We start from the raw sequence: 27,784 nt of genomic DNA, 5'->3' as shown, positions 1-27,784 counted from the left end.
ATAGTCCACACACTGTAAAAATTTCAGACATGACATGAGTTTAAAACACTGGCTTTGAGGCTTCTCCATGTTCCTTTTTTCAGAGCTGAGAAAGTGTTTGGTAGCATCATGATCATTGTACAGAATGTCCAGAAATCAAAAAACCAAAGCAAATGCCAGACATACTAACCAGAGACTACCATAGAGTAACACAGTGGAAGTTTCTGACTGTGATAAACTCAGAAAATATCCACATTTTAAAAAGTAAAATTTGAGGAGCAACTGAGTGGCTCAGTCGGTTAAGCGTCCAGTCTTGATCTTGGCTCAGGTCATGTGGGTCCTAGCCTCGAATCAGGCTCTATGCTGACAGTGTGGAGCCTTCTTGGAATTCTCTCTCCTCTCTCTGCCCCTGCCCCACTCAATGCTCACTCTTTCTCTCAAAATAAATGAATATACTTAAAAAAAAAAAAAAGTATAATTTGAAAACACAGAGGAAATTAGAGGGGTTTTTGAGCTGAATGAAATACAATCTTTGTGAATAGATGTTCAGCCACCCATTTGATGGCATACTGATGGGTGGGATGATTCAGTAAGAAATGAGAACAGGAGTGCCTGGCTGGCTCAGTCAGAAGAGCACACAACGCTTGATCTTTAAGCCCCACATTGGGTGTAGAGATTACCTAACAAAATAAATAAACTTAAAAAAGAAATGAGAACAAATACAGGATGGGTCAGCTGTACCAGGTGGTAATGACAGACTATTTGAATTGTGTAATAAAGCTTTACTTTTTAAATTCTAGACAGCTTAGGAAGAGATAGTATTAACTGGCTGGCCCTGGGAGTACAGCTAATTAGTATGTTAACAGTATGAGACTTTGCCTAAACCCACTGAGCAAGTATCTCTTTTTGGCACAGGGCTAGGAAATGACCACCACTCAGTGTCTTCGGGTCCAACCTGCAGTGAATGGTGGAACATGAGAGAGAAGTGTTATATAAGAAGTATGAAGTGTATACCTCTAACCTTTTTTGTTATTTTTCTAAACCCTTGTGCAGTGCACCTGGAAGCGGTCCCATGTTCAGACCAACCACAGTGGCTGTAGATGAAGAAGGTGGAGATGATGATAAAGATGAATCAGCTACAAACAGTGGCACAAGTGCCACAGCCACTTGTGGCCTGGGATCTGAATTCTCCACAGATAAAGGAGGCCCTTTCACTGCAATACAAAGCACTAATACCTCTGGACTGGCACAGGCTCCTGGGTTAGCCTCCCAAGGCATCAGCTTTGGCATTAAGAATAATCCAGGAACTCCACTGCAGAAATTGGGAGTGTCATTTTCCTTTGCCAAGAAGGCTCCTGTCAAACTCGAATCAATAGCGTCAGTGTTCAAGGACCATGCAGAGGAAGGACCCTCTGAAGATGGAGCCAAAGCTGATGAGAAAGGTTCTGACCAAGGATTGCAGAAGATGGGAGAATCTGATGGTAGTAGTAATCTTGATGGTAAAAAAGAGGATGAAGACCCTCAGGATGGAGGGTCCCTAGCCTCAACATTATCTAAGTTAAAAAGAATGAAGCGAGAAGAAGGAGCTGGGGCTGCAGAGCCAGAGTATTACCACTACATTCCCCCAGCACACTGCAAAGTAAAACCAAATTTCCCCTTCCTACTCTTTATGAGAGCCAGTGAACAGATGGAAGGTGATAATAGTATGCACCCAAAGAATGCCCTAGAGAGCAAAAAAAGCAGTTCTCCCAAGCCTAAAGGCTGTATCAAGGTGATAGCAAGCCAAGGAGCAGAAAAGACAGTTGATGAAGTCTCTGAGCAACAGACAGAAACCAGTGCCGCAGAGGCCTCAGAGCCTGGAAGCAAAGCTGAGACAAAGAAGACCTCAGGAGGGGATGTAAGTGAGCAGAGTTTAGAGAGTCCATGTCAGAAGGCTTCAGAGAATCAAATATGTGAGTCTAACCCCTCTAAAGAAACCTCTCAGATCACCCCAGCAGGGAAAGAAAGCCAGGAGGGACCCAAACATCCTACTGGTCCCTTCTTTCCAGTTTTGAGCAAAGATGAAAGCACTGCCCTCCAGTGGCCATCGGAACTCTTAATTTTTACCAAGGCAGAACCCTCCATTTCATACAGTTGTAACCCTTTATACTTTGACTTTAAACTTTCAAGGAACAAAGATGCCAGAGCTAAAGGGACCGAAAAACCAAAGGACATAGGAGGCTCCTCAAAGGACCATCTCCAGGGCCTTGATGCTGGTGAGCCAAATAAAAGCAAAGAGGGTGGAGAGAATGTAGAACATTCCTCAGGAGGCAGAATGGATGCACCTGCTTCTGGGTCTGCCTGTAGCAGTCTGAACAAGCAAGAACCTGGAGGCAGCCATGGGTCAGAGACAGAGGACACAGGGAGAAGCCTTCCTAGCAAGAAAGAACGATCTGGGAAGTCCCACCGACACAAAAAGAAAAAGAAGCACAAAAAGTCCAGCAAACACAAACGGAAACATAAGGCTGACCCAGAAGAGAAAAGCTCTAAGACAGAGTCTGGGGAGAAGTCTAAGAAGCGCAAGAAACGAAAACGAAAGAAGAACAAGTCATCAGCCCCCGCGGATTCTGAACGGGGACCCAAACCAGAACCCCCTGGGAGTGGTAGCCCTGCACCACCAAGACGACGGCGGCGAGCTCAGGATGACTCCCAGCGGAGATCCCTCCCAGCTGAAGAAGGGAGCAGCGGCAAGAAGGACGAAGGTGGAGGTGGTGGCAGCTCCCAGGATCATGGTGGGAAGAAACACAAAGGTGAGCCTCTAACTTCATCCTGCCAGCGAAGAGCTGGCACCAAACGGAGCATCCGGTCCAGCCATCGAAGTCGACCCAGTAGTGGAGATGAAGACAGTGACGATGCTTCGTCACACCGGCTACACCAGAAGTCTCCGTCCCAGTACAGTGAGGAGGAGGAAGAGGAGGAAGACTCAGGCAGTGAGCATTCCCGGAGCCGTTCCCGGTCGGGCCGGCGCCATTCCTCACACCGTTCCTCCCGGCGTTCTTACTCAAGTAGCTCCGATGCTTCTTCAGACCAGAGCTGCTACAGCAGACAGCGCAGTTACTCTGATGACAGCTACAGTGACTATAGTGACCGATCTCGAAGGCACTCCAAGCGCTCCCATGACTCTGACGACTCAGACTATGCCAGCTCCAAACACCGGTCCAAACGGCACAAGTACTCCTCTTCTGATGACGACTATAGCCTCAGTTGCAGCCAGTCCCGAAGCCGGTCTCGGAGTCATACCAGGGAGCGCTCAAGGTCCCGGGGCCGCAGCCGCAGCAGCAGCTGTAGTCGCAGCCGGAGCAAACGGAGAAGCCGCAGCACCACGGCCCACAGCTGGCAGCGGAGCCGAAGCTATAGCCGTGACCGCAGCCGCAGCACCAGGAGCCCTTCCCAGCGATCAGGTTCCAGGAAGGGGTCATGGGGTCACGAAAGCCCTGAGGAGAGGCGTTCTGGTCGTCGAGACTTCATCCGCTCTAAAATCTACCGCTCCCAGTCTCCCCACTATTTCCGATCAGGCCGGGGAGAAGGTCCTGGGAAGAAAGATGACAGCAGAGGAGACGATGGTAAAGGGACAGGCCCGCCCTCCCAGAACAGCAACATTGGTGCCGGAAGGGGGTCAGAAGGTGACTGCAGCCCCGAAGACAAGAACTCCGTTACTGCCAAACTGCTCCTGGAGAAGATTCAGTCAAGGAAAGTGGAGAAGAAACCCAGTGTGAGTGAGGAGGTGCTGGCCACCCCTGCTAAAGCTGGGCTCAAGCTCAAGGACCCCCCACAAGGTTATTTTGGGCCCAAGCTCCCCCCATCTCTTGGCAATAAGCCTGTTCTTCCATTGATAGGGAAGCTCCCAGCTACCCGAAAGCCGAACAGCAAGAAATGTGAAGAGTCTGGCTTAGAAAGGGGGGAAGAGCAAGAACAGTCAGAGACAGAAGAAGGGCCTCCAGGGAGTAGTGATGCCCCATTTGGACATCAGTTCCCCTCAGAGGAAACAGCTGGCCCCTTATCAGACCCACTCCCAGAAGAGCCAAAGTCTGAAGAAGTTACTGCTGATCACCCTGTTGCTCCACTAGGCACCCCAGTGCACTCTGACTGCTATCCTGGGGACCCCACCATCTCCCATAACTACCTCCCTGACCCCAGCGATGGGGACACCCTAGAGTCCTTGGATAGTGGCAGTCAGCCAGGCCCTGTGGAATCCAGCTTGCTGCCTATAGCGCCAGACCTTGAGCACTTCCCCAGTTATGCACCTCCCAGTGGGGATCCTAGTATTGAGTCAGCTGATGGGGCTGAGGATGCTTCCCTGGCCCCCCTAGAGAGCCAGCCCATCACCTTCACCCCTGAGGAGATGGAGAAGTACAGCAAGCTCCAGCAGGCCGCACAACAGCACATCCAGCAGCAGCTTCTAGCCAAGCAAGTAAAGGCCTTTCCAGCCTCGGCTGCCCTGGCCCCAGCCACTCCAGCCCTGCAGCCTATCCACATTCAGCAGCCAGCCACAGCCTCTGCCACCTCAATCACAACTGTTCAGCATGCCATCCTGCAACATCATGCAGCGGCAGCTGCCGCCGCCATCGGAATTCACCCCCACCCTCATCCCCAGCCACTCGCCCAAGTGCATCATATTCCCCAGCCCCACCTGACCCCCATTTCCTTGTCCCACCTCACTCACTCAATCATCCCTGGCCACCCGGCCACCTTTCTCGCTAGCCATCCCATCCACATCATTCCCGCCTCAGCCATTCATCCTGGGCCCTTCACCTTCCATCCTGTCCCACATGCTGCCCTCTACCCTACCCTGCTTGCTCCGCGGCCTGCTGCAGCAGCTGCCACCGCCCTCCACCTTCACCCACTACTTCACCCCATCTTCTCAGGTCAGGACCTGCAGCACCCGCCTAGCCATGGCACATGAGTTGGGGGATGGGAGCCTAGGTAGGGCCAGGGAAGGTGACCCATATATCTTCCCTCGGAGGTGTTGAGCCATTAATACCAGCAAGTAGAAGCTGGGATGGGCAGTGTCTGACAGCCAAAGAATCGAGTTTTGGCTTGCAGGGGTGGTTTTAGATTTGAGGTTTGCTTTGGGTTTACTATCAGGGATTTTTTTCCCTCCCCCCCTTTCTGTTTGTCCCTCCCTCTCCTGTGTTTCTAAGCTAGGGAACACCAGTAAGTGCTACCCACCCCTCTGCGGCAACATCTCCAAACTGTCAAGTTTGGATATTCCTCTCTTCCCTCTACTTTTTTCCTCCACTCTTCCCTTCTGTAAATTTTAAAACATTTTTTCCTCTCTGGCCGGAGGTTTGTCTATCTGGTCCTGCCCTCTCAGTGTCTTTGACCATCCCTTGGTGACCTTATGCTATCCCGGGTGAGGTGGAAAGGGAGTCTGACCTGGAACCAGATGCTACTCAGGCTGTTATTCAATCAGTCCACTTCCCACACAAACAGAAAGCCACACATTTGGCACTGTTGTCCTCATATCCCTCATCCCAGAAGAGGTATCTGCATATCCCAGAAAAGAAGATCCTATCATGAATAGAAGCTATGCGGAACATAGAGTCGCCCGTGTGCTTCCCCAGAGAGGAGCTCATGTGTCTGAAGGGTGTATTTTCTTCTGTCATGTTGATGTTTCCTTCTTAATTTATAGGATTTTTTTAATGTAAAAAATTGCACTGAACTCTATAAACGTAAATGCTGCTTTTTGTAGCTCATATTAAAAAAAAAAAAGGTTCCATATTTGTAGTATACTGCAATAATATTTTTTACATCCAGCTCTTTAAGTGATCCTTGTTCTGGTGGCTTTGTGTAAATATGTTTGCCCTAGTTGAACTAAGAAACTTTAAAGGTTATAAAATGAAAACAAAAAATAAAGTATCTGTTTTCTGCTAGATGCAAAAATGACTAAGCATGTATATTTTATCAAGCTCATGTATTTTTTGAAGTTATGAACTATAAAAATGTTAAAACAAAAAAAGAACAATTGTTTAACATTTTTTGCTGGGACAGAACGTTTAGTTAATTTGCAGTAAGTGGTGCCCCCAGCACTGGGATTTGGTTGTTTTTTGTTTTTTGTTTTTTTCAACTAATGGGCAGCAGTCAGCTGGGGGTGTCAGAGGGGTCTTCAGTTACGACATCTCCCTCATGTGCTTTGCAGTTTTATACAGAGAAACAGGTGAGCCCACAGAGGAGGAAAGAGAAATTTGAGAGCTTTGTTCTCTGGAAGCAGGGAGACTCAGAGTGATTGTCTGGGGGATTTCCTGGGTTTTCTGGGGACCTTGTTCCGGGCAGTCCATTTGCCTTCCTAGTACTTAGCCCCCCTCTGACAGTTTTTGTTGTTTTTGTTGTTGTTTTTTGTTTTGTTTTGTTTTTAATGTGCCTTCTGGGTTGGCTAGAAACAGAAGTAGAAGTAGACTTGAGGATGATAAGAGTTGGGACAGTTTCTTCCCCTCTTGTTGGGAGGTGAGCATATTTATAGATACTGCAGATTATTTTGCTTCCTAGTTTCCATGCCTTCTGCCCAGCTTAGTTTAAGCAGTGAAGATTTTTTTTTTCCTTATCTCCCATGACACCTACCAGAGGAAGTACCACCTTCATTCCTCTTCTTCCTCTTGCCTTTCACCAGGGCTCTCAGACCTAATTCACGTACTGGCCCAAAGGTGTTTATATTGCAGGTCTCATCTTTGGTGTAGTTAGCAATTCTCTATCTGGCATTTCCCTACCCATTCCTGTGGCTGGAATTGGTTGGGTGGTTACCGGACAGGAAAAATCAAACCCTACTCACTTGGGCCAAGGCTCTGGGTTCTGCCTTTCTTCTCAGATTCCCAAAAGAAAAAGGTTTTGAGTTTATGAGAAGCAAGTGCTGGGCAAACAAGGCTCCTGCCTGAGCCTCCTACCTGTTCAGTGCTCCTCCTCTGATTCAGAAGCATCACTTTGGATAACTAGCACTGGAAAAATGAAATCATCTGTTTGAAGTGAAGGGACTCATTTTTCTTTGCTTTCAGCCCATGTAAATATTTAAATAATACAGTATTAACATTTTTGTGCTGCTTCCCATTAGCTTGTAGATTGAGCCATACTCTGGCTGCCTCTCTACCTTCCTGGGGGCAGTTTTCTTTAACTTTCAGAATAGTGATTTTAAAACTTAAAAAACAAAATAACCTATCCTTACTTACAAACATTACAGATTGTATTTAACTTTATCACATATGATAGAGATATATATGCTGTAAAATTAGGGAAAGGAACTTTCTAATAAACCAATGATTTGTGGAAACTTAGCAGAGTCTGTCGTGATTGTTGCCCCATCCACTCAAGTTGGGAAGGGATGGAGTTGTGGGTTACAAATAATACCTTGTTTGAAGTGATCAAGGAATAGAGTCTTGTGAATGAGTTACTTATGATGTTTGGAATTGAGCTTCTCAAGACAGGCTGCCCACGTAGCAGCAGATTGTGCTGTAGGAGGAAATTATAGTGATTAATTTTCTTTTAGTCTTAGGTGGATGTCTTGGAATATGCACCTCGTTTCCACACTTTCCCATGAGAATTGTCTTCTATGTCTACTTTTTTGCTCAGTTGAAATACAATCTCTGTGTAGTAGAATGTGTGGCATGTAGGTGCTCACTAAACGGCATTGGAATTTCTGGCTTCAATTTTCAGGATTTGGAATGCACTTCAGGGGCAGTGGGATTACAAGTCATCTGCCTGGACTTTGCCTTCCTGATGGAGTTTTGTATACCCGAACCAGTCTTGAGTTACTCTTCTTAACCTCATAATTATAACAATGCTTCAGAGCTGCGTAGTAAAAGGAAATGTGCCCTAATTGTTACAGCAGATAAAAACCTCTATCTACTCTTCTGTATCAAAAAAATGACAAAAGGCAGAGGAAGTTTAGTTTCAAAAGCTAACCATAGATTTGTAATGATAAATTGAGATTCCTCTCTCTTCCTCAGACTTTCAGGAAGGAGGAGTACAAAGTCTGTTTCTTTCCTAATCTCTCATGCAGCTGTGTTCTCCCTAGACAAAAGAGAAGCTATTCAGTTTGAACCTTGGGTTGGATGCTCAGATCTTCCTACCTTCCTAACTGAGCAAAATCCCTGCCCAGAAAGAAGGAATGTTACAAAGTGAAAGTGAAGGACGCCTGGGTGGCTCAGTCAGTTGAGTGGACAACTCTTGATTTCGGCTCAGGTCATGATCCTGGTTAGAGTTCGAGTCCCACATTGGGCTTGTTTGCGCTGAGGGCACAGAACCTGCTTGGGATTCTTTCCCTCTCTCTCTCTCTCTGCCCCTCCCCCCTACTCATCCTCATGCGTGTGCTCTTTCAAAATCAATTTAAAATTTTTTAATTGAAAAAAGTGACTTTCTGAGCAGGCAAGGTGTGCCTACTGGCCTGTAGAGAGTGCTATGTGAGGGCATGTGCAGCCGATTCCAATAAGGGTTCTTTCAACCACCTGCCTCAGCCACCTATACTTGCAACCTGGAAGTACTCCCCTTTCTACACCCTGATGACTAAATCAGGCCTTGTTGACCTTCCCATTCTTATTTGTCAGAAATACCTTCACATCCCCCCACCCCCTTATCAGCTCATGTCTGAATTATTGCAGCATATTTCTGGCTGGGTTCAGAGTCCTATGCAAGCTTACTGGCTTTTCAGAATCTGTGTTGGGTTCATTTTATGTACTGCTTCCCAGTAAAATGCTAAGCTTGGAGAGGACACAGACTGATTTCTATACCTCCTTTTTTTTTTAATCCCTTAGAATGTTTTACATAGAGTTGAACTCAGTAAACATTTTTACTATGTGTTGAAAAATAGGAACAAAAAATACTGAGGATTATGCAAGGATTAAACAAGGAAGCATCAAAGATAATGAAGGATTTTTCTCTATATATCCTCCATGTCACCTACCTCAGTGCCAGGCACATAGAAGTTCAGTCATTGTTGACTGAAGCCTTAACAGAACTCTGGATTCATTGAGGAATTCTAGGACTCAGGGTTGGTGGGATGGGAAAGTGGGAGCAGTGTGTCAGCACTCTGCCTATTATCTCAGAAGGGAGATCAACCCAGCTCTGGCCCCAAAGGAACACCTGTGAGAATTCTTGAATACCAAACTCTTTCGTTCCCAAATCTGATCCTTCACCTATTTCTAGTTGTAGCTGATGGTACAACTGTCCTGACAGCCATGCACCAAAGCTGTAAATTACTTTTGACACCTCCCTACCCCAGTGTTACTGATTGTGTAACCTCTGCTCTCTCTTTTGTTCCTATCATCAGTATCCTGGTTCAGACCTCACCACCTTTAACCAAAAGGATTGCAGTGGCCACCCATCTATCTGACCTTCCCGCTAAGTCCTGCGTTTCTCAGTTCCTTCTATCCACAGCCAGTGTAATCATCCAAAAGGGAGCACAATTGGTCAATGTATCTCTTATTCCCTGACTTTAAAAATCTTTGGTTCTCCATCTCCTACAGATTAAAAATTCAAATTCCTTGAGGCATTCAAGGACCTTCAGTGATTTGATCCTAGCCTTCCATTTCATTCTCGTGCCTCAGTCCTCCCCTTTGAACACCATACATTGAATCAACTATTTGCCTTTCCCTATAATTGACCTCTATGGTCTGCAGCTCTCTTTTCTCATGTTATTTCCTGTGCCTAAAAAACCCTCATTCTCAGACAAAGGGCATCACGGTGTACTGGTTAAGAACATGCAATAAAAAAAGGTGGGGCAGGGGGGGCACCTGGGTGACCCAGTCGGTTAGGTGTCCGACCTCGGCTCAGGTCATGATCTCACGGTTAGTGGGTTCGAGCCCTGCATCAGGCTCTGTGCTGACAGCTCAGAGCCTGGAGCTGCTTCAGATTCTGTCTCCCTCTTTCTCTGTCCCTCCCCCACTCGTGCTCTCTCTCAAAAGTGAATTAGGTGTTAAAAAAAAAAAAAAAAAGATTTTAAGACTGATGGATTCAAGCCAAACATGTTTGAATCCTTGTTTTGCCACCCTTTGGCCATATAAATTTGGGCAATTTACCTAAAACTCTACCACGGTTTTTGCATCTATAAAATGTGCATAACAGGGGCGCCTGGGTGGCTCAGTCGGTTAAGCATCCGACTTCGGCTCAGGTCATGATCTCGCGGTCTGTGGGTTCGAGCCCCGCGTCGGGCTCTGTGCTGGCAGCTCAGAGCCTGGAGCCTGTGTCAGATTCTGTGTCTCCCTCTTTCTCTGACTCTTCCCTGTTCATGCTCTGTCTCAAAAATAAATGTTAAAAAAAAATTTTTTTTTAATGTGCATAACAGTACTTATTTCATAGGGTTGTTATGAGCAGCAAAGATATAAACGACTTCAGTTAGGCATAATGTTAGTCTACCCTTTCAAGGCATTCTTTACTGTCCCTCTGCTGCAGTTATGTGTGTTCGTGTCCTAATTCTGGGCTAACTTCTTTAACGATCCCTGACAGTTATATTTGTATCCCTCATCACTCAGTGCCTTGAGCAGAATAAATACCCATTAAATACTTCAGTGGGATGTGACAATATTGAGCTATGCAGTCAGTATACCACAGTAATGTAATACCATTTGGTTGAAGACCAGAAGAGGGTAGAAGGTAAGTATAGGACAGGGTTAAGTATTCATTCTAGCAAATGTATGCCTATCGTGAGCTTAGCACTGGGGATTCAGCAGTGAAGAAGATCCAGACTAAAGTTCAAGGAGGTTCCTCAGGGCGCCTGGGTGGCTCAGTCGGTTAAGCGTCCGACTTCAGCTCCGGTCATGATCTCATGGTTCGTGGGTTCGAGCCCTGCGTCGGGCTCTGTGCTGACAGCTCAGAGCCCGGAGCCTTTTTCGGATTCTGTGTCTCCCTCTCTCTCTGACCCTCCCCTGTTCATGCTCTGTCTCTCTCTGTCTCAAAAATAAATAAACGTTAAAAAAAATTTTTTTAAGTTCAAGGAGCTTCTAATCTAGTAAGGGAGAGGACTTTGAGTTGTGGGCCAATGTGGTGAATTACAAGGGGAAGGGAGGAGCTGGAAGGATGGCACAGGATAGTTGGGCAGGATAAGATAGATGGTGGTTAAGTTTGATTAGAAAATATAGAGCAAAAGGAGGACGTGGCAGTCTTCCTTTACCCCTAGCAGATCTTTTGAATTTCCTTCCTGAGAGCCTGCTTTTTTGGGGAAGACCTACAGTGCCAATAAGACTTGGCACTACTCTTCCTGTCATCCAGAGAAAATTGCCTTGCCTTTCTGCTCAAAATATTCCTTCTCTCCACTGTGTGACTCCATGTTTGCATCTTTCCTCCTCAGTGCATGCTTCCATTCAGTCTGTCTGTCAACGACACATACTACACGTTAGGCTCTTGGCTAGGCCCTGGGGCTGCAAAAAGGAACCTTGTTCTCAAGGGAGTCATGGACACAATCCAGTGAATGGACCATGACTAAACAGTGTGATCAGTGCTGTTCCCATGTGTGCCAACTCCAGGGTGCCAGCCTGAGGAGCTGAGGGAGGTGTCCCCTAGGCAGGGAGCCCACTAGAATCAAGTCTTGATTGGACAAGAGCTCTGTCACCCAAGAAAGAGGGAGGGTCTGCCTTCAAATGAATAGCTGGCATATAGTCCCAGAGCCTGTGAGCCAGAATATCCTGGACTCCACTCTTTCCCCATCTCCTTTCCCCTTTGGCCAAGATCCACTGGCCACACATTTCGCCAGCACCAGCTGCACTGCTGTGGCCACATTAAGATGTGGCCTGAGATGGAGGGAGAGTGAAGAAGCTTGCTACACCAATATGGCTGACCAAAGCTCTGGAAGCAGGAAGTGGGTAAGTGCCTTATCCAAAAGGATATAAAAACCTCAGTTCTTATCAGGAGACAGCAGCTTCCTTCCTCCTTCCTCCACCTCTGACCAAGTCACACTGGGCGATTACAATGTAGACAGTTGTGGGGGATGGGGGAGGAAGGGCTGTAAAACAGAATGGAGGCGTATGGATCAGTTAGTTCATGATTACCCCAAGCAGATAGGAATGGTGGCTCAGACTAGAATGGTGGTAGTGCAAATGTGAAGACTCAAGAGACATAGTTGAGAGGCAGAACCAACAGGACTTGGTGATAAACTACTCTCAGGAAAAGGGAGGAGTCATGGCTTTCAGCCATTAGCATCCACCCCCAGGGTGGCTTCACCCCCTTTCTGGCAATCCAAGAAACCATATGTATCCAGGGCTTATAGCCCTTTCCTCTGCCCACTGCTCAGCAAGTGAGTTCCAGTTTGATAAGAAAAGCTTTCCGGTGGTAGAGACTGAAAGGAAGAGGAAGAAGCTAGCCCATTCCTGCCTAGGAGGTGGTGGGAGAAGGAAGATGGCCAGAGCTGTGTGTCCACTTCATGCCCTTTGGCTTCTGGAGTGGGTGCAGCTGCTCTTGGGACCCGATGCTGTCCCTCCAGCCTGGGCCTTGAACCTTGACCCAGTGCAGCTCACCTTCTACACAGGCCCCAATGGCAGCCACTTTGGGTTTTCGCTGGACTTCTACAAGGACAGCCGTGGGAGGTGAGCCCGGGAGAAGTTTGGGTGTTGGGAGATAGAAGGATTCTGTGCCCCCCTCACTGCTTCTGTGAACCTCAAGCTCCCCATTTGTGATAGAGGTTGAGCAAAGCGATTTCTAGGCTCTATTCAGACTGAGTTCTTTTTAGGAATACTGGCAGAACTGGCTCAGGTAAGGGTGTCAGGGAGGGGCACCAAAGGGGAGGTGGGCACCAAAACTACAGCAAGAACAAAGGCAAAATTTGATGCCTTAATTTTCCCGCCAAGGGTCAGTTGTATGACCTACTCCACGCTCACCCCTTAAAATACATTTATTAAATTGACTTGCAAAACCGCGAAATTGTCTACCCACTCCACCTTGCTTTTCTACTCTATCCACCCCCATCCCCATCAAAAGTATAGATATTTTGAAAAGAAACAATAGAGCATTAATGGTTGGAATTAATCAGCTGCAAAATCAGACTTCCAAGATTAGAGTCCTGGTTCCTTGTCTTTATAGTCACTACCCTGCACTAGTTACTTATTGTGTGTAGTAGATGCTGTGATGCTCACCTTCGGGGAGTGGGGATGGCAGATGGCCTTCAAGTATCTGCCTCTTGGGGAATTTTCTCTGCTGAAGAGTCACCTCCCCCAAAGTCAAGTCCCCTTTCCAATGTGGCCTATAACCAATGACTGATCATGAGGAGTGTGGAGGGAGAAGAGAGGTGTAAGGAAGGGTCCGATGTTCTCACCTCAACTTGGGATGGTTCTGAAGGGTTCTTGTAGCTCCAGAGCTCCCAGGGTGCTGGCCCGTGACTGTCACTGGGCCTGAATCTGCATTTGACTCCTTTCTCTTCCCATTCTTGCTTCTTTCCCTTTGTTTCTACAGATATTGACTTCATAGGTATTACTTAATAAACATCCTACGAGATGAAAGAAACAAATTAATACTTTTTTTTTAGTACTTGTTACGTGTTATTTGGCTGGCACCATGCAGAAATGTCCCTCATACATTTATTTCATTTACTTCTCCTGACATTGATTGGTAGGTATTGTCCCCAGTTTATACATGATAGAGCTATTATTTGAACCTAGATCTACTAAGGTCCTCAGCAATATCAGTACCTCACTTTAGAGGTGCCCAGTAGCCTCCCTAATTCTTCACCATTGAAACTACTTCTCAGGTAAAGGTCTTAAGCTCTAGGGGGCATGGAAATCCCTGGCTTTCGGTGTGGGGCATAGAGGTGGGGTATATGGAGTTCGGATGATGTGCAAAGCTTAGGAGGTGTTTTTCAGAAAGGATAACAAACTCCTCATATTCAAATCAAACCAAACGGTTATAGTACCAGATTTACCTTTAACTCACTAGGTTACTTTAGGCACGTGATTTCTCCCACTGGGAGGCAGTTTGGCCATAAAAGGTTGGGCTCCACGGTCTGTGATATCTCGTTGAGGAAAGATGACCCAGTGCCCTCCAAGGCACACAGCCCTTCCAGGTAGTGCTCTCAGCGCAGGTGCCGGGGCGTGTGGTGCCCGGGAATCCGCGCCACACTCACCCAGCTTTCTTTTTTTTTTTTTTTTTCTTAATTTTTTTTTTTCAACGTTTATTTATTTTTGGGACAGAGAGAGACAGAGCATGAACGGGGGAGGGGCAGAGAGAGGGAGACACAGAATCGGAAACAGGCTCCAGGCTCTGAGCCATCAGCCCAGAGCCTGACGCGGGGCTCGAACTCACGGACCGCGAGATCGTGACCTGGCTGAAGTCGGACGCTTAACCGACTGCGCCACCCAGGCGCCCCTCACCCAGCTTTCCATCGCAGCGTGGCCATCGTGGTGGGCGCCCCGAGGACCCGGGGCCGCAGCCAGGAGGAGACGGGCGGCGTGTTCCTGTGCCCCTGGAGGACCGAGGGCGGCCAGTGCACCTCGCTGCCCTTCGACCTCAGTGAGTCCTGCTCAAGGAGGCAGAGGGAGGGGTTACAGGGAGCGTGGACAGCCGAGCTTCAGCGCCCCATCCTTCTTGCGCCCTCCAGATGATGAGACCCGACACGTAGGCTTCCAAACCTTTCAAACTTTCAAGGCCGGGCAAGGACTGGGGGCGTCGGTCGTCAGCTGGAACAACAACATTGTGGTGGGCGCCGCGGAACGGGGCACAGAGAGCAGTCGTGGGCAGGGACACGTGGTGGGGGGCGGGGGGGAATCCGAATCCCGCCCGTTCCCCACTCTCCTGTGGCCCTGCTCCAGGCCTGCGCCCCCTGGCAGCACTGGAACGCCCTAGAAAAGACAGAGGAGGCTGAGAAGACGCCCGTAGGTGGCTGCTTCGTGGCTCAGCTCCAAACCGGCTACCGCGCGGAGTACTCGCCCTGTCGGGCTAACACCATGAGTCGGGGTTACGTGACAAATCCCTTTAGTGAGTTCAGCTCTCCGTTTTGTCTCCGTTCCCTCACGGCCACCTAGCTCCCTCCTTCACCTGATACCTCCCAAGCGCCCTCGAAGCTCGGCTTTCAGTCCGGCATCCGCGTGGGCCCAACTCCTGGGGCCCAGCTTCTAGCCCCGCCCCGCCTGGCTCAGACTCAAGGCCACGCCTCCATATTGACCCCGTGGCCCCGCCCCTACCCCGCCCCAAGCGCCCACGCACAATTCTTGACCCGCCCCCTCGCTGACCCCTCCTCTTTGCCTTCTCTAGCCGAAGACAAGCGCTACTGCGAAGCGGGCTTCAGCTCCGCGGTCACTCAGGCGAGTAGGGAGCATAAGCGGCGTGGGGGCAGCTCCCAAACAGAGCCCCTCTCACCTCCAGGGTTTCCCTTTCAGGCTGGAGAGCTGGTGCTTGGGGCCCCTGGCGGCTATTTTTTCTTAGGTACGTGCCCATCCGTACACCTCCCTCCCTCCTCTTGGCCTGGGGAGACCCCAGTCGTCGCAGCCCCCACACCCGCTGTCCCTCGCGCCCTAGGTCTCCTGGCGCGAGCTCCTATTGCCGATATCGTCTCGAGTTACCGCCCAGGCACCCTCTTGTGGAACGTGCCCGCCCAGCGCTTCTCCGCAGACTACAACAACCCAGTGTACTTCGACGGCTACCGGGGTAACCCTGGCCCCTCCCTTCTAGACTTCTCATCCCTCTAAGTATCACCGCCCCCTCCGCCGGTCAGGTCCTGCCCCTGCGGGAGCGCCCTCAGTCCAACCCCCCTGGCCAACTCCAACCCCAGAGGCATCGAAGGCGCCTCCACTCTCTGCTCCCACAGTTTCCCCGCCGACCGCCCAACTCCCATATGCCCCACCTCGCCTTCCCCGCCCTGGATTCGCTGGGCCGCCTAGGGCAGGTCTTGGCCTCTCGATGGCCTCAGTTTTCCCATCTACGCGATGCAGGGTTTGGGTCTCTGGGTCCCCTTCTTCCTCGCCCTTGGCCCCTCTCCCTGCTTCACCCTCCCAGAAAGAATAATTCGTGCCGTGTCTTCAGGGTACTCGGTGGCCGTGGGCGAGTTCGACGGGGATATCAACACTACAGGCAAGAAATCCATTTAGGGGCAAAAGTTGGGGAGCCCAGCCCGGGGAGGAGCACCTCCACTCCCCGCCACGAAATCTCCCCTGGGTGGCAGAATGGCGGGCGGGAGGTGGGTAGGTTGGAAGGACCTCATTAACTGGGGTCCGGCTCTCCCTAGAGTATGTCTTAGGCGCCCCCACCTGGAGCTGGACCCTGGGAGCGGTGAGTGCCCCTTGTCCCGCCACCGGCATCCCAAAGCTCTCGGCCCCATTCCTCAGCCTCACAAGCCCCCTACGCTCCCCCCCCCCGCCCTTTCTGCCCTGGAGCGGGAGCAAGAATGATGAGCGCCTGGGCGTTGTCCGTGCAGGTGGAAATTTTGAACTCGTACCACCAGACGCTGCACCGGCTGCACGGAGAGCAGGTGGAAACCGGTCCCGGTGGGGGGTGGCGGACGCTGGGGAACTGGAACCCTAGAATATTCCGCGGAGCGTGGAGGGCAGTGTTAAGAGAAGGTGCCGGCCTGGGGGCAGGAATTAAGTAAGCCTCGTCTTCCTGCAGATGGCTTCGTATTTCGGGCACTCGGTGGCCGTCACTGATGTCAACGGGGACGGGTGAGGGGCGCCCCATCCCTACGGACTTGAGTCCCCTATTACCAGAGAGGTTGACTGCTCTCGGTCCCCTCCTTTCCTCGCCCGTTCCCATGTGACCACCGAGGGGCGCGGAAGGGCGAGAATGAGCGAGATTTGGCCCAGGCCCGCAGTATCCCTCTCACCCACCCCCACGGAACCGCCCGTCTGGCCTGCAGGAGGCACGACCTGCTGGTGGGCGCGCCACTGTACATGGAGAGCCGCGCTGACCACAAACTGGCCGAGGTGGGGCGTGTGTACTTGTTCCTGCAGCCTCGCGGTCACCACCCACTGGGCGCCCCCAGCGTTCTGCTGACGGGCACACAGCTCTACGGGAGATTCGGCTCCGCCATCGCGCCTCTGGGCGACCTCGACCGGGATGGCTACAACGGTAAGGGAAGAAAGGTGCCCCACTTGCTGCAGAGGGGTTAACAGCCGCAACAAAGACTGTGGGTTTAAGAGTTGAAAGAGATCAGTTAGGATTTGTTTGCATTGGTCTAGGCAAGAGATGGTGAGCACTTGGGTGTGGATTTCGGCAGTGGAGTTAGAGACAGGGGTGACTTCACAGATATCCAGAACCTGGACTTTTGGGACTTGATGGGTGACTGGATGTGGAGCTAAGAGAGAGGGAGTCATTGGTGGAGAGGGGTATTGGTGCCTTCACTACCTGGAACTCAGACCAAGCAGCAGGTCTGGGAAGGTGAAGTGGGGGGGCAGAGATCAGCAGCTCAGCGCTGGGCCTGTTTGACCTTGAAGGGCTTGGGAGCAGTAGGCAGACTTCCAGAGAACAGTTGGGTTCCCCATTCCCACCAGAGCGGTCTGAGTGAGAGACAGAGGCCTGGGGAGGCTGGATGAGGTCCTGGGCACCTGTGAAGTGAGAAGAGGCAGAGGACAAAGCCCTGGGGAGCAAGAGCATTTAGGGGACTCCCAGATGAAAAGGAGTCTGGAAAGGAGACAAAGGAGTGTCCAGAGAAGTAGTAGATCCAGGAGGTCTGATGGCCCAGAACTCAAAGGAAGAGAGCCCTTTGAGCAGGAGGAAGGGGATCGGTGATTTCAAATGCTGCTGAAAGGCATACTTAGATGGAGCTGGAGAAGTATCCATGGACTTTAGCAAGAAGGTCATTGGTGACAGCGGTAAGAACTGTCCAGTAGAGACAAAAGTCAGAATGCCAGGGGGCTAGGTATGAATGGAAGTGAAGAATTGGAGGCAGCCAGTGTAGACAGCCCTTTCAGTTTGTGAAAGGAAAAGAGAGAAAGAAAGAAAGAAAGAAAGAAAGAAAGAAAGAAAGAAAGAGAAAGAAGAGAAGAAAAGAAGAAAGAAAAAAGAAAAGAAAAGAAAAGAAAAGAAAAGAAAAGAAAAGGAAAGAAAAGAAAAGAAAAGAACAAGGAGAGTCCTGAAAGGAGATGAGGGTCAAGGGAAGGCTATTTTAATTTCAAAGCATATGGAGTAGGTTGAATGTGGAGGGAATGATCTTGTGGGGACACAGGGTGGGGAGGGAAGTGAGCCGGAGGAGGGTCCCTATGATGGGCCACAGAGAAGACCGGGCTGAGATGTTTAGCCTGGTGGCAGGGTAAAGGAAGGCAGAAAAGCGGGTTTGGACTGATAGCACAACAGTTGGGCTGCTTCTCTTTGTGAAGGAAGTGGGGGGCTGGGAACTTGACAGAATGAAGAAGGTTTGAAATAGGCGCTGAGCAAAGTGGGGGAGGGGGCTGAGCAGTGCCCCCTCGGAACAGTTGGGCAGTACCTCCATCTCCACCTTCCTGGTGGTCAGGAATCCCTGGGGCCCAATCTGGTGAGGTCTGGCCAGGTTTGCTGAGGACTGGCAGTGGGTGGGGCAAGATGACTGAGGATATGACAAGGGTGATCGAATGGTCGGAAAGAAGTAAAGAAAGGAAGGTGCTAAAGATCAAGAGAGAACGGAGGCCCAGAGTCTGGGCATGAGACTGTGGTCAGAGTGGTCTTATATGGATGAATTCTGTGTAACTCAATCAGAAAAATCAATTGGAAAAAAAAAAAGAAAGAAAAATCAATAGGTTTTTTAAAGTTTATTTATTGTGAGACAGAAAAAGCATGGGAGGAAAAGAGAGGGAGAGAGTGAGGGAGAGCGTGAGGGGGGAGGGGCAGAGAGAGAGAGAGTGTGTGTGTGTGAGAGAGAGAGAGAGAGAGAGAGAGAAAATCCCAAGCACGCTCTGCACTCTCAGCGCAAAGCCTGATGCCAGGCTCGAACTCACAAATCATGAGATCATGACCTGAGCCCAAGTAGGACCCACTGAGCCACCTGGGCACCCCAATCAATAGATTTTTAAAAGAAAAAAAAAAAGCTGCATAGAAAACAAAGTCAGAAGACAAAGAAAAGACAGTTAAACATATATATAAAAGATCTTAATTCTTGTCACATGTAAAGAACTCGTACAAATTAATAAGATTATGATGATTAACAAATACATCTTCAAGAGTGATCTTACAAGTTCTTAGTGATGACAAGCCCATAGTGTGGCTCTGAGTTTGCATGGTGGAATTGAAATGGGGTGAAGGTCCCTAGGGGAAGAGGGAGCCATTTCTTCATTGGTCTTGATTATTTACTCTTCTGGGACTCAGTTTTTCTATCTAAAATTAGAATAATAATGCCTGGGGTGCCTGGGTGGCTTGGTTAGTTAAGCATCCAACTCTTGATTTTGGCTCAGGTCATGATCCCATGATTCGTGGGTTCAAGCCCCCCATCAGGCTGTGTGCTGACAGCTCGGAGCCTGCTTGGGATTCTCTCTCTCCCTCTCTTTCTGCCCCTCCCCTGCTTGTTTGTGCTCTTTCTCTCCCTCTCAAAATAGATAAATAAACCTAAAAAAAAAAAAGTAATTTCTCATAGTCTTTAAAAAATAATGGGAATAATAATGCCTAATTCAGGATTAAATGAAATCATGTCAATAAATTTTCTCAATAGCTATCAAAGGCTGCTACTGTGTTTATAATAATCCTAGTTGATGGGTCTCTTTTGTACTCACTCATAAACTCCTGGAGGGGCAGGACAACTGCTTCCTTGCACCAGACTTTTGTATCCCTCTCACGGTCTCCTGCCGTCTGCCCAGAGAAGGAGCTCAGGGCTGCCTGGATAAGAAACAAAAATTGGAGAAAATTGTAACAAACAGCCCCTCCCTTTCTTCCAGATGTTGCAGTGGCCGCCCCCTATGGGGGTCCCAGTGGTCGGGGCCAAGTGCTGGTGTTCCTGGGTCAGAGTGAGGGGCTTAGCTCACGCCCCTCCCAGATCCTGGACAGCCCCTTCCCCACAGGCTCTGGCTTCGGCTTCTCCCTGCGAGGTGGCACAGACATCGATGACAACGGATACCCAGGTGCCCCTGGAATGCCTCCGGCTAGCCAGGAAGGGCCCTTGGGCATTAGCTGGACATGCTGAAAAATACAGTCAGGGGCCTGTGCCCCACTGAGCGTCTGACCCCTCTGCGGGGCTGGGAGGCCAGGGGAGGCCAGGCGAGGCCAGGCCAAAACTCAGTGGCGGCAGTGGTGTGGGAAACTCTGGGAAAGAGGTGATGAGCACCCTTGCCCCCTCTAACTGCTGATTCTGACCCCTCCAATATCTATAGACCTACTGGTAGGAGCTTATGGGGCTAACCAGGTGGCTGTGTACAGGTGAGTGCTGGCTCTAGGGGCGTGGTGGCGGAGGGCCCACACCATCAGAGGATACCAGTTCAGGAGGGGATAATGGCAAGCATGCCCCCATCCCACCAGAGCTCAGCCAGTGGTGATGGCCAATGTGCAGCTGCTGGTGCAAGATTCACTGAATCCTGCTGTGAAGAACTGTGTCCTGCCCCAGACCCAGACACCAGTGAGCTGGTGAGGAGACGGAGGGCAGGGCCCAGGCAAGGTCTGGGACCTTGAGGGATCCTAGCCCCTGAGCCCAACTCACATCTTTGCAGCTTTAACATCCAGATGTGTGTAGGAGTCACTGGGCACAGCATTCCTCAGAAGCTGCGTGAGTGTCGTGGTGGGGACAGGAGGGAGGTGGTCCTGGGCTCCCCTGGAGGCTGGCCAGGGAGACTCTGACCCTCCCCGCTCGCCCTGCCAGCCCTACACGCTGAGCTGCAGCTGGACCGGCAGAAGCCTCGCCAGGGCCGGCGGGTGCTACTGCTGAATTCTCAACAGGCGGGCACCACCCTGCATCTGGACCTGGGCGGGAGGCACAGCCCCATCTGCCACTCCACCATGGCCTTCCTCCGGGTACGCCAGGCTGGGGATGGGCCGGGCTGGGTGCGCCAGCCTGTTCGTCCAGCCCCGGGGCACGGGCTGAGCGCTGTGGGTACGGGGGTGGTCAGTGGGACACGTATAGCAGGGTGCACAGTCTGACTCTTGTCCCCTCCCTAGGATGAGGCTGACTTCCGGGACAAGCTGAGCCCCATCGTGCTCAGCTTCAATGTGTCCCTGCAGCCCAAGAAGGACGGAATACCCCCCGAGCTCGTGCTTCACGGGGACACCCATGTCCAGCAGCAGGTGGGGGTGGGCGGGAGCAGGCAAGGGAGGTGCAGGACCCCTGCTCAGGGTTAGGGTTAGTGTCGAAGTCATAATGTGAACCCCACAATCTTGACGTCACCTCTCATCTGTGCTGTCACGCCAAACCCTAATGAAAAACCTCCAAATCTCAAAATTCCCTAAACCCCGACACAGGTCCCAAGTGTTGTTGATGTTACCTCTAAACACTGACAAACACATGAACCTTGATGTCACCATCCTGACATCGTCCCAAACCCTGATGCAAATCCCCAAGCCCTGACGTCAGCTCCAAACTCCTTTTCATTCTTGGACCTAATTCCCTAAGTTCCGATGTGACCCTCAAACTTCCCACACCCCCAGCTCACCCACACATCTTGACATGCCTCTTTTAGACCCGCATCATCCTGGACTGCGGAGAGGATGATCTGTGTGTGCCCCAGCTCCAGCTCACCGCCAACGTGTGAGGAGGCCGTCTGCCCCGTGACACCCCTTCGCCCCCCCCCCCGGGGGGGCCTGATACTCTGTCCTCACCCCTTCCCGGATCCTGGGCCTGGACCTAGCCTCCTCTGCTTTTTTTTTTTTTTTTGTAACTCCTTTGTCCTCACAGGATGGGCTCCCCACTCCTCATTGGAGCCGACAATGTGCTGAAGCTACAGATGGATGCAGTCAATGAGGGAGAGGGGGCCTACGAGGCCGAGCTGGTTGTGCGCCTGCCCCCAGGTGCCCACTACATGAGGGCCATCAGCAACATTGAGGTGAGGCCCCACCCAGGGGCATTGCTGGGGACCTGGGAGGTGCAAGAGCCTTGACTCTCATTTTCCACCTGAGACCCCCCCCCCTCCACTTCTCTTATGCATTGCTGTAAAACTGATTTTTTTTTTTTTTTTTTGCTAATGGCATAAAATCCAAGGGCTCTATTATAAAACGCAAACCCCAAATGGCTCAGGTACGAAATGTTAGCAGAAACTTCTGTTAACATTTGGTGGATTTCCTTTCAGTCTTTTTTCTTAGCATCCACAGACACTTAACATGGGCATGTATTTATTTTTTATTTTGTTGATGTAGTTTCTAACAATGGAAGCATCCTGTATGTAATGTTTTTGTATTTTTACTTCCCAAAATTTCATTAAAAATAATAAGTTGCCCAGGGTGCCTGGCTCATTCAGTTAAGCGACCAACTCTTGATTTGCGCTCAGGTTCATGGTTCATGGTTCATGAGTTTGAGCCCTGCATCAGGCTCTATGCTGACCGTGCAGAGCCTGCTTGTGATTCTCTTTCTGCCTCTCCCTCTCTCTCTCTCAAAAATAAAATAAGTAAACTTAAAAAAAAAAAAATGATCAGGCACGGGGCGCCTGGGTGGCTCAGTCGGATAGGTGTCTGACTTCGGCTCGGGTCATGATGTCATGGTTCGTGAGTTCGAGCCCCGCATCAGGCTCTGTGCTGACAGCTTAGAGCCTGAAGCCAGCTTCAGATTCTGTGTCTCACTCTCTCTGTCCTTCCCTCACTTGTGCTCTCTCTTTCTCTCTCTCAAAAGTAAATAAACATTAATAAAATTTAAAAAAAATGATCAGGTGCTACTGTGAGACACAAGGAAGAACGTGACAGTCCCTCAGACTCCCACCCCAAGGCACCCCTCTCTGCACCCTTGCACATAAGTCTCTTCCAGACTTTCCAAGGGAGCTTAAATATATATGGGATGCTCTGCAACCATCTTCTTTCTTAAAACTACCTTCCTGAAGGGCTTTGAGAGACTCATCTGTAACCAGAAGAAAGAGAATGAGACCAAGGTGGTGCTGTGTGAGCTGGGCAACCCGATGAAGAAAAATGCCAGGGTGAGGCACAAGTCGTGGGTGCTTGGTCTGCTCCACCAGAGGCTCATACACAGCCGAGCTTTAGGGGCTGGGTTTGGAGTCATATAGCCCCGGGCTGGAATCCTGGGCCTCACACTCCCTGCGTTCTTGGGTGAGTGACTTTCCCTCTCTGAGTGGGCTTCTGAGATAACAATGGTGACTTGGAGGATGGAAACTGGAGGCCACATTCAGGACAAGGCTGCCCAGAGTGGGCATTTGGGCCGTGACTTTGGCCCTCCCTCTCTCTCAGATAGGAATCACGATGTTGGTGAGCGTGGGGGACCTGGAAGAGGCTGGGGAGCATGTGTCCTTCTGGCTGCAGATCAGAAGGTATGGGCAGGGGAGCATTCCTACCCACCACCCTTCCCCTATCTGATCCCGATGCAGAGACCCTGAGATGCTCTCCTTCCAGAAGGGTCTTTTGGGATGCCCGCTCTTCAGACGTCCTTGTTCCCTTTCTTCCCCCAGAGACTTGTTTCTGAGTCTTGGAGCCCTAGAGGAAGTTCTTACCCAGGTCTAACTTCAGTGTGGCATGCTGCCTGTGGAGTTAGCGCTTCCTGAAGCTTCTGAAATTCTGGCCCCGTCCAGAGAGTTCTGATGTTCACTGGGCTGGTGTCCCTGACATGCTTCTCCTGTCCCCTCCCCTCCAGCAAGAATAGCCAGAATCCAAACAGCGAGGCTGTGCAGCTGGATGTACCAGTCCGGGCAAAGGCCCACATGGAACTGCGAGGGTGAGACCAGGGGTAGATCAGGGAGATGGCGGGCAGCACCTGAAGGTTCAGAGGGCCTGGGGGGAAGCCCTACAGGCAAGTCAGGTGCTCAAGCTCACCCTGGGGGCTTGGGCCCCTGCAGGAACTCCTTTCCAGCCTCCTTGCTGATGGTGGCGGAAGAAGGCAACGGGGAGAACAACTCGGACAGCTGGGGCCCCAAAGTTGAGCACACCTATGAGGTACCAAGGACCACCTGGGACCCAGGCTGGGGTGGGGGGTACCCAGGAGCTACGCACTCACTAGGTGCTGAGCTACCTAACATCTGCCATCACCACCCACCAGCTCCATAACAATGGCCCCAGCACTGTAAGTGGCCTCCACCTCAGCCTTAGCTTTCCCAGCCAGTCCCAGCCCTCTGACCTGCTCTACATCTTGGATATACAGCCTCAGGGGGGGCTTCAATGCTCCCCACAGCCGGCTCCTAACCCCCTCAAGGTGAGAGCCTGGGTGGAAGAAACAGCTATGGGTGAGGCCCCAGCCCAGCAACCAGGGCCCCTCTGGGAGGGTGGGGAGATGATCGGTGCTCGGGACCGACTGACTGCTCTTTGCCTCCCCAGCTGGACTGGGGGCTGCCTACCCCCAGCCCTTCCCCCATTTACACGGGGCATCACAAGCGGGACCGCAGACAGGCCCTCCTGCCAGGGTCCAACCAGCCCTCCAGGCTTCAGGATCCAGTTCACCTGGTGAGCAAGCTCTGTGGTCTGCAGCTGGGGCTTCTTCCCTGGGGCCCAGGGGACAGAGGCTCTGGGAAGCAGGGAGAGCGGCTGGCAGTGTGATGTGGGCTTTGGGTGTGCCACCTTGGTCCCACGGAACACTCCAAATGAATATGAAGGGTTGAGCTGGTCTTGTGTCTGGGCCGGGTGGGAATATTTGAACTTTCAAAGGTTCCTGGTACATTAAAGAAAATGGAGAAATGCCAAAGCAGAGTTACAAAAATTCTGGGTATTGAACACTATATGATGACCCACTTCTTCTCGGCCCTTTCTCGCATTTCTGGAACGATGTGAGCAACCCCATTTAGAGACAACGCTTGAATCTGAGGCCCTTCCTGAGAGGGAGCCCGGAGCTCCCTGCCCCCCTGCCCCTTCCTGTTGTTGGGTCCTTGGGGTGAGGGGTCAGAGGGGCTGGGAACTAATGACTCATCCCCTTAGAGCTGCGACTCAGTGCCCTGTACAGTGGTGCAGTGTGAGCTACAGGAGATGGCACGAGGGCAGCGGGCCATGGTCACGGTGCTGGCCTTCCTGTGGCTGCCCAGCCTCCAGCAGGTGGGGGCAGATGCTGGAGGGCGGGGCTTTCTGGCGGTGGGGACCAAGTTTGTTCTGGGGAGAGATAGGGCATGGGGGGGGGTGTGGTGAAGAGAGAGGGAAGGCAAGGCTTATTTTCGAGGAGCCAGGCTTAGGCTCCAAGGTAGCGGGGAGGCTGGGGCCAGGACTCCTACAACCAATTGACTCATGTAAATGGCTTTCACCCCCACCCCATTCAGAGGCCACTGGATCAGTTCGTGCTAAAGTCAAAAGCTTGGTTCAACGTCTCCTCCCTTCCTTACTCTGTGCCCGCCCTCAGCCTGCCCAGTGGAGAAGTTGCGGTGAGTATAGACCCATGGTGGCAGGGGACAGGAGCCCTGCAGGACCCACTGTCTTCCCAAGTGTCTGCACCCTGCAGGATGGGGGCGGAACACCCCTGGGTTTGAGGGGCGGCACAGGTAGGTGGCTGGCTCAGAGATGCGCATCCTACAAGTTTGAGTCTTTGGGAAAGACAGGTGTCAGGGTGACTGAGAAGACACGTGGGTTTGCCCTCAGGTCGAGACGCAGCTGCTTCGTGTCTTGGAGGAGAGAGACATTCCAATCTGGTGGGTGCTGTTAGGCGTATTGGGTGGCCTGCTGTTGCTCACGGTCCTGGTCCTGGCCATGTGGAAGGTAAGTCCTGAAAGGAGAGTGGGGTCCCCAGGAGGGCACACAGTTGGCCCTGCCCTACCTCACAGGGAGGCAGAGAGAGATGGTGACTTAGGGTCCATTCACATCTCTACCATTAGAGTCTCATTGTCCAGAGGACCTCTTCCAGGGCACAGACCTCTGGGAGAGGTGGCCCCTGAAATCCTAAGGCCTTTTCAGTCTGTTCCCCACTGACAGGAAGAGTCACAGGGAGTGAGTCTTGCCTTCAGGAATTCCCTGGCTGCTGAGGAAGACAGGGCTCACCTCCTCCTGACTCTGTCCTTCCCCCTGACTGAGGTGGGAGACCCGGGAGGCCCTGGTGGGTCACTTCCTCCTCTGTGCCAGGAGGGCTGTTCTCAAACTCGCTCAAGTGTTCAAGCTCTGGGAAGCCATGGTACTTTTAGGGAAAATCATGCGTTAAGACTTAAAATCATCAAATACATATTGTGTGCTAGAGTCACAGAGAGATACACAATCGCCAATATTTAAGAAAAAGTCAAGAGTGGGGGTGCCTGGGTGGCTCAGTCAGTTGAGTGTCTGACTCTTGATTTCGGCTCAGGTCATGAGGTCACAGTTTGTGGGAATGAGCCCCATGTCAGGCTCTGAGCTAACAGCGCAGAGCCTTCTTGAGATTCTCTCTCTCTCTCTCTCTCTCTCTCTCTCTCTGCCTGCCCCCCTCAAAATAAATAAATAAACGTTAAAAGAAAGGATAAAAAGTCAAGGGAAAAAAACAAAAAAGCAACTCGTTACATGTATTCTCTCTGAGTGGGGACGGCGGCCACCTGTGTTGGCAGTGGGATCCGATTCTGTGCTGGTCCAGGGACAGGACCTCGTGCCTGGCTGCTTTCTAGAATTCTTCCTCAACTGCTGCTCTGGGGCCCACCCATCATCTTTACACCCTGTCCCCGGCCCTTGTGCGCCCCCAGGCTGGCTTCTTCAAGCGTGTTCGGCCACCACTAGAAGAAGATGAAGAGGAGGAGTGAAGGGGCAGCGTCGCTGTGTCCTGGGAGCGTCCTGGGAGGAAGGCGGCAGGCGTGCCCGCCCCTCCCCTTCTTCAGGGTGCACCCCCAGCTCTATGGGTTGGAGCTGTCCCCTAGACACCCGATATTCTCCCCTCCAGTGAGAGCTGGCCACTCCCTTCCCTGCTGGCAAATAAAGAGGCTGAGCCCCAACCCCCAGCACGCTGTCTCCTCTTGGCTCAGTGAAGAGAAGGGCACCGGGCATGAGGTGATGTTTGGAGTGAGGGGCTGGGGCTGGCAGAAGGGGGAGTGGAGAGTGTCTCTGCCAGGCAAAGGTGGCATATTATCATCTTTGGGGAGTGCCTGGAAGTGGAGAGTGGGGTGGAACAGGGGAGAAAGGGTGACAGAGCTTCCAGGTGATACTGGAAAAAGATGGGATGTCTGGGTGGCGTGGAAATTGGGGGCATCGGAGAAGGCAGGCTGGTCTCTGGTGGGCAGCTTTAAACAGTTTTTGTTTTTTTTGTTTTGTTTTTTTTTTTTTTTTTTGAGGGATAAGCCTCAAGTTGACCTGAGATTGGGAACATAACATGCTCTTCCCACTCCTGTTAAAAGAAAAGAGAAAAGGGGCGCCTGGGTGGCGCAGTCGGTTAAGCGTCCGACTTCAGCCAGGTCACGATCTCGCGGTCCGTGAGTTCGAGCCCCGCGTCGGGCTCTGGGCTGATGGCTCAGAGCCTGGAGCCTGTTTCCGATTCTGTGTCTCCCACTCTCTCTGCCCCTCCCCCGTTCATGCTCTGTCTCTCTCTGTCCCAAAAATAAATAAACGTTGAAAAAAAAAATGAAAAGAAAAGAAAAGAAAGCTTTTAAAGCCACGTTCAGATTGAGGAGGGGCAGGGGAGGCTGACTAAACCCTCAGCCTGAGGAAGGCAGCATCACACCAGGGAGAGGAGATTAGGCATTGCTGTCCAGCTACCCTTCCTCCCCATCAAGGAGAAGGCTCTTCAGTTAGGAAAGAGGCCCCGGGCAAGGAGTTCACGGGCCTAGGAATGGAAGATAGCTCTCCCTCCGCCCGCTGAGACTGGAATCCAGGGATAGCCATCAGGGTCCACCAGGAGTCCTGAGAAACGTGTTGATTTATGGGTTCAATAAATATTTATTGAGCGGCTACCATGTGCCCAGTGCTCTCC

General features: G+C 51.1%; 2 protein-coding genes across 5 annotated transcripts in view; both read left to right on the top strand.

The window, feature by feature from the left end:
- GPATCH8 (G-patch domain containing 8) overlaps positions 1 to 7,280 on the top strand; it is a 103,008-nt gene extending 95,728 nt beyond the window's left edge. For all 4 annotated transcript variants that reach the window (XM_047093577.1, XM_047093580.1, XM_047093578.1 and 1 more), the window contains one exon: positions 1,033 to 7,280. In XM_047093577.1, the coding sequence (XP_046949533.1) occupies positions 1,033 to 4,921 (3,889 nt within the window). In that variant the 3' untranslated portion in view covers positions 4,922 to 7,280. The remainder of the gene's footprint in view (positions 1 to 1,032) is intronic.
- Positions 7,281 to 12,294: 5,014 nt separating this feature from the next.
- Positions 12,295 to 26,819, top strand: ITGA2B (integrin subunit alpha 2b). The gene is made up of 30 exons (XM_047093373.1): positions 12,295 to 12,518; positions 14,312 to 14,433; positions 14,522 to 14,619; positions 14,733 to 14,898; positions 15,175 to 15,224; positions 15,300 to 15,345; positions 15,439 to 15,567; positions 15,943 to 15,990; positions 16,145 to 16,188; positions 16,334 to 16,387; positions 16,525 to 16,577; positions 16,772 to 16,983; positions 19,755 to 19,937; positions 20,187 to 20,232; positions 20,332 to 20,436; positions 20,520 to 20,575; positions 20,669 to 20,820; positions 20,965 to 21,090; positions 21,483 to 21,550; positions 21,698 to 21,845; positions 22,830 to 22,922; positions 23,191 to 23,270; positions 23,591 to 23,671; positions 23,793 to 23,889; positions 23,993 to 24,145; positions 24,268 to 24,393; positions 24,862 to 24,975; positions 25,194 to 25,295; positions 25,510 to 25,626; positions 26,568 to 26,819. Exons 1-30 carry the CDS (start codon positions 12,331 to 12,333, stop codon positions 26,622 to 26,624), a joined length of 3,114 nt encoding a protein of 1,037 aa, XP_046949329.1. The 5' UTR covers positions 12,295 to 12,330; the 3' UTR covers positions 26,625 to 26,819.
- Positions 26,820 to 27,784: the final 965 nt, after the last annotated feature.

Source organism: Lynx rufus, unplaced genomic scaffold, assembly GCF_022079265.1.
Source record: "Lynx rufus isolate CCGP_SWC_20201006 ecotype Redwood Valley unplaced genomic scaffold, mLynRuf1.p SCAF_34, whole genome shotgun sequence".
NCBI classification, from domain to species: Eukaryota; Metazoa; Chordata; class Mammalia; order Carnivora; family Felidae; genus Lynx; species Lynx rufus.
The sequence above is the reverse complement of the archived record's forward strand: the minus strand, read 5'-3'. Positions and strand labels throughout refer to the sequence as shown.

What these genes read in the sequence shown, in the direction of transcription:
- ITGA2B (XM_047093373.1), top strand. Translation starts at nt 12,331, where the DNA reads ATGGCCAGAGCTGTGTGTCCACTTCATGCCCTTTGGCTTCTGGAGTGG. An exon ending in CTCGCTGCCCTTCGACCTCA is followed by an intron (nt 14,434 to 14,521) that starts GTGAGTCCTGCT and finishes TGCGCCCTCCAG; the next exon opens with ATGATGAGACCCGACACGTA. An exon ending in CCACCATGGCCTTCCTCCGG is followed by an intron (nt 20,821 to 20,964) that starts GTACGCCAGGCT and finishes TCCCCTCCCTAG; the next exon opens with GATGAGGCTGACTTCCGGGA.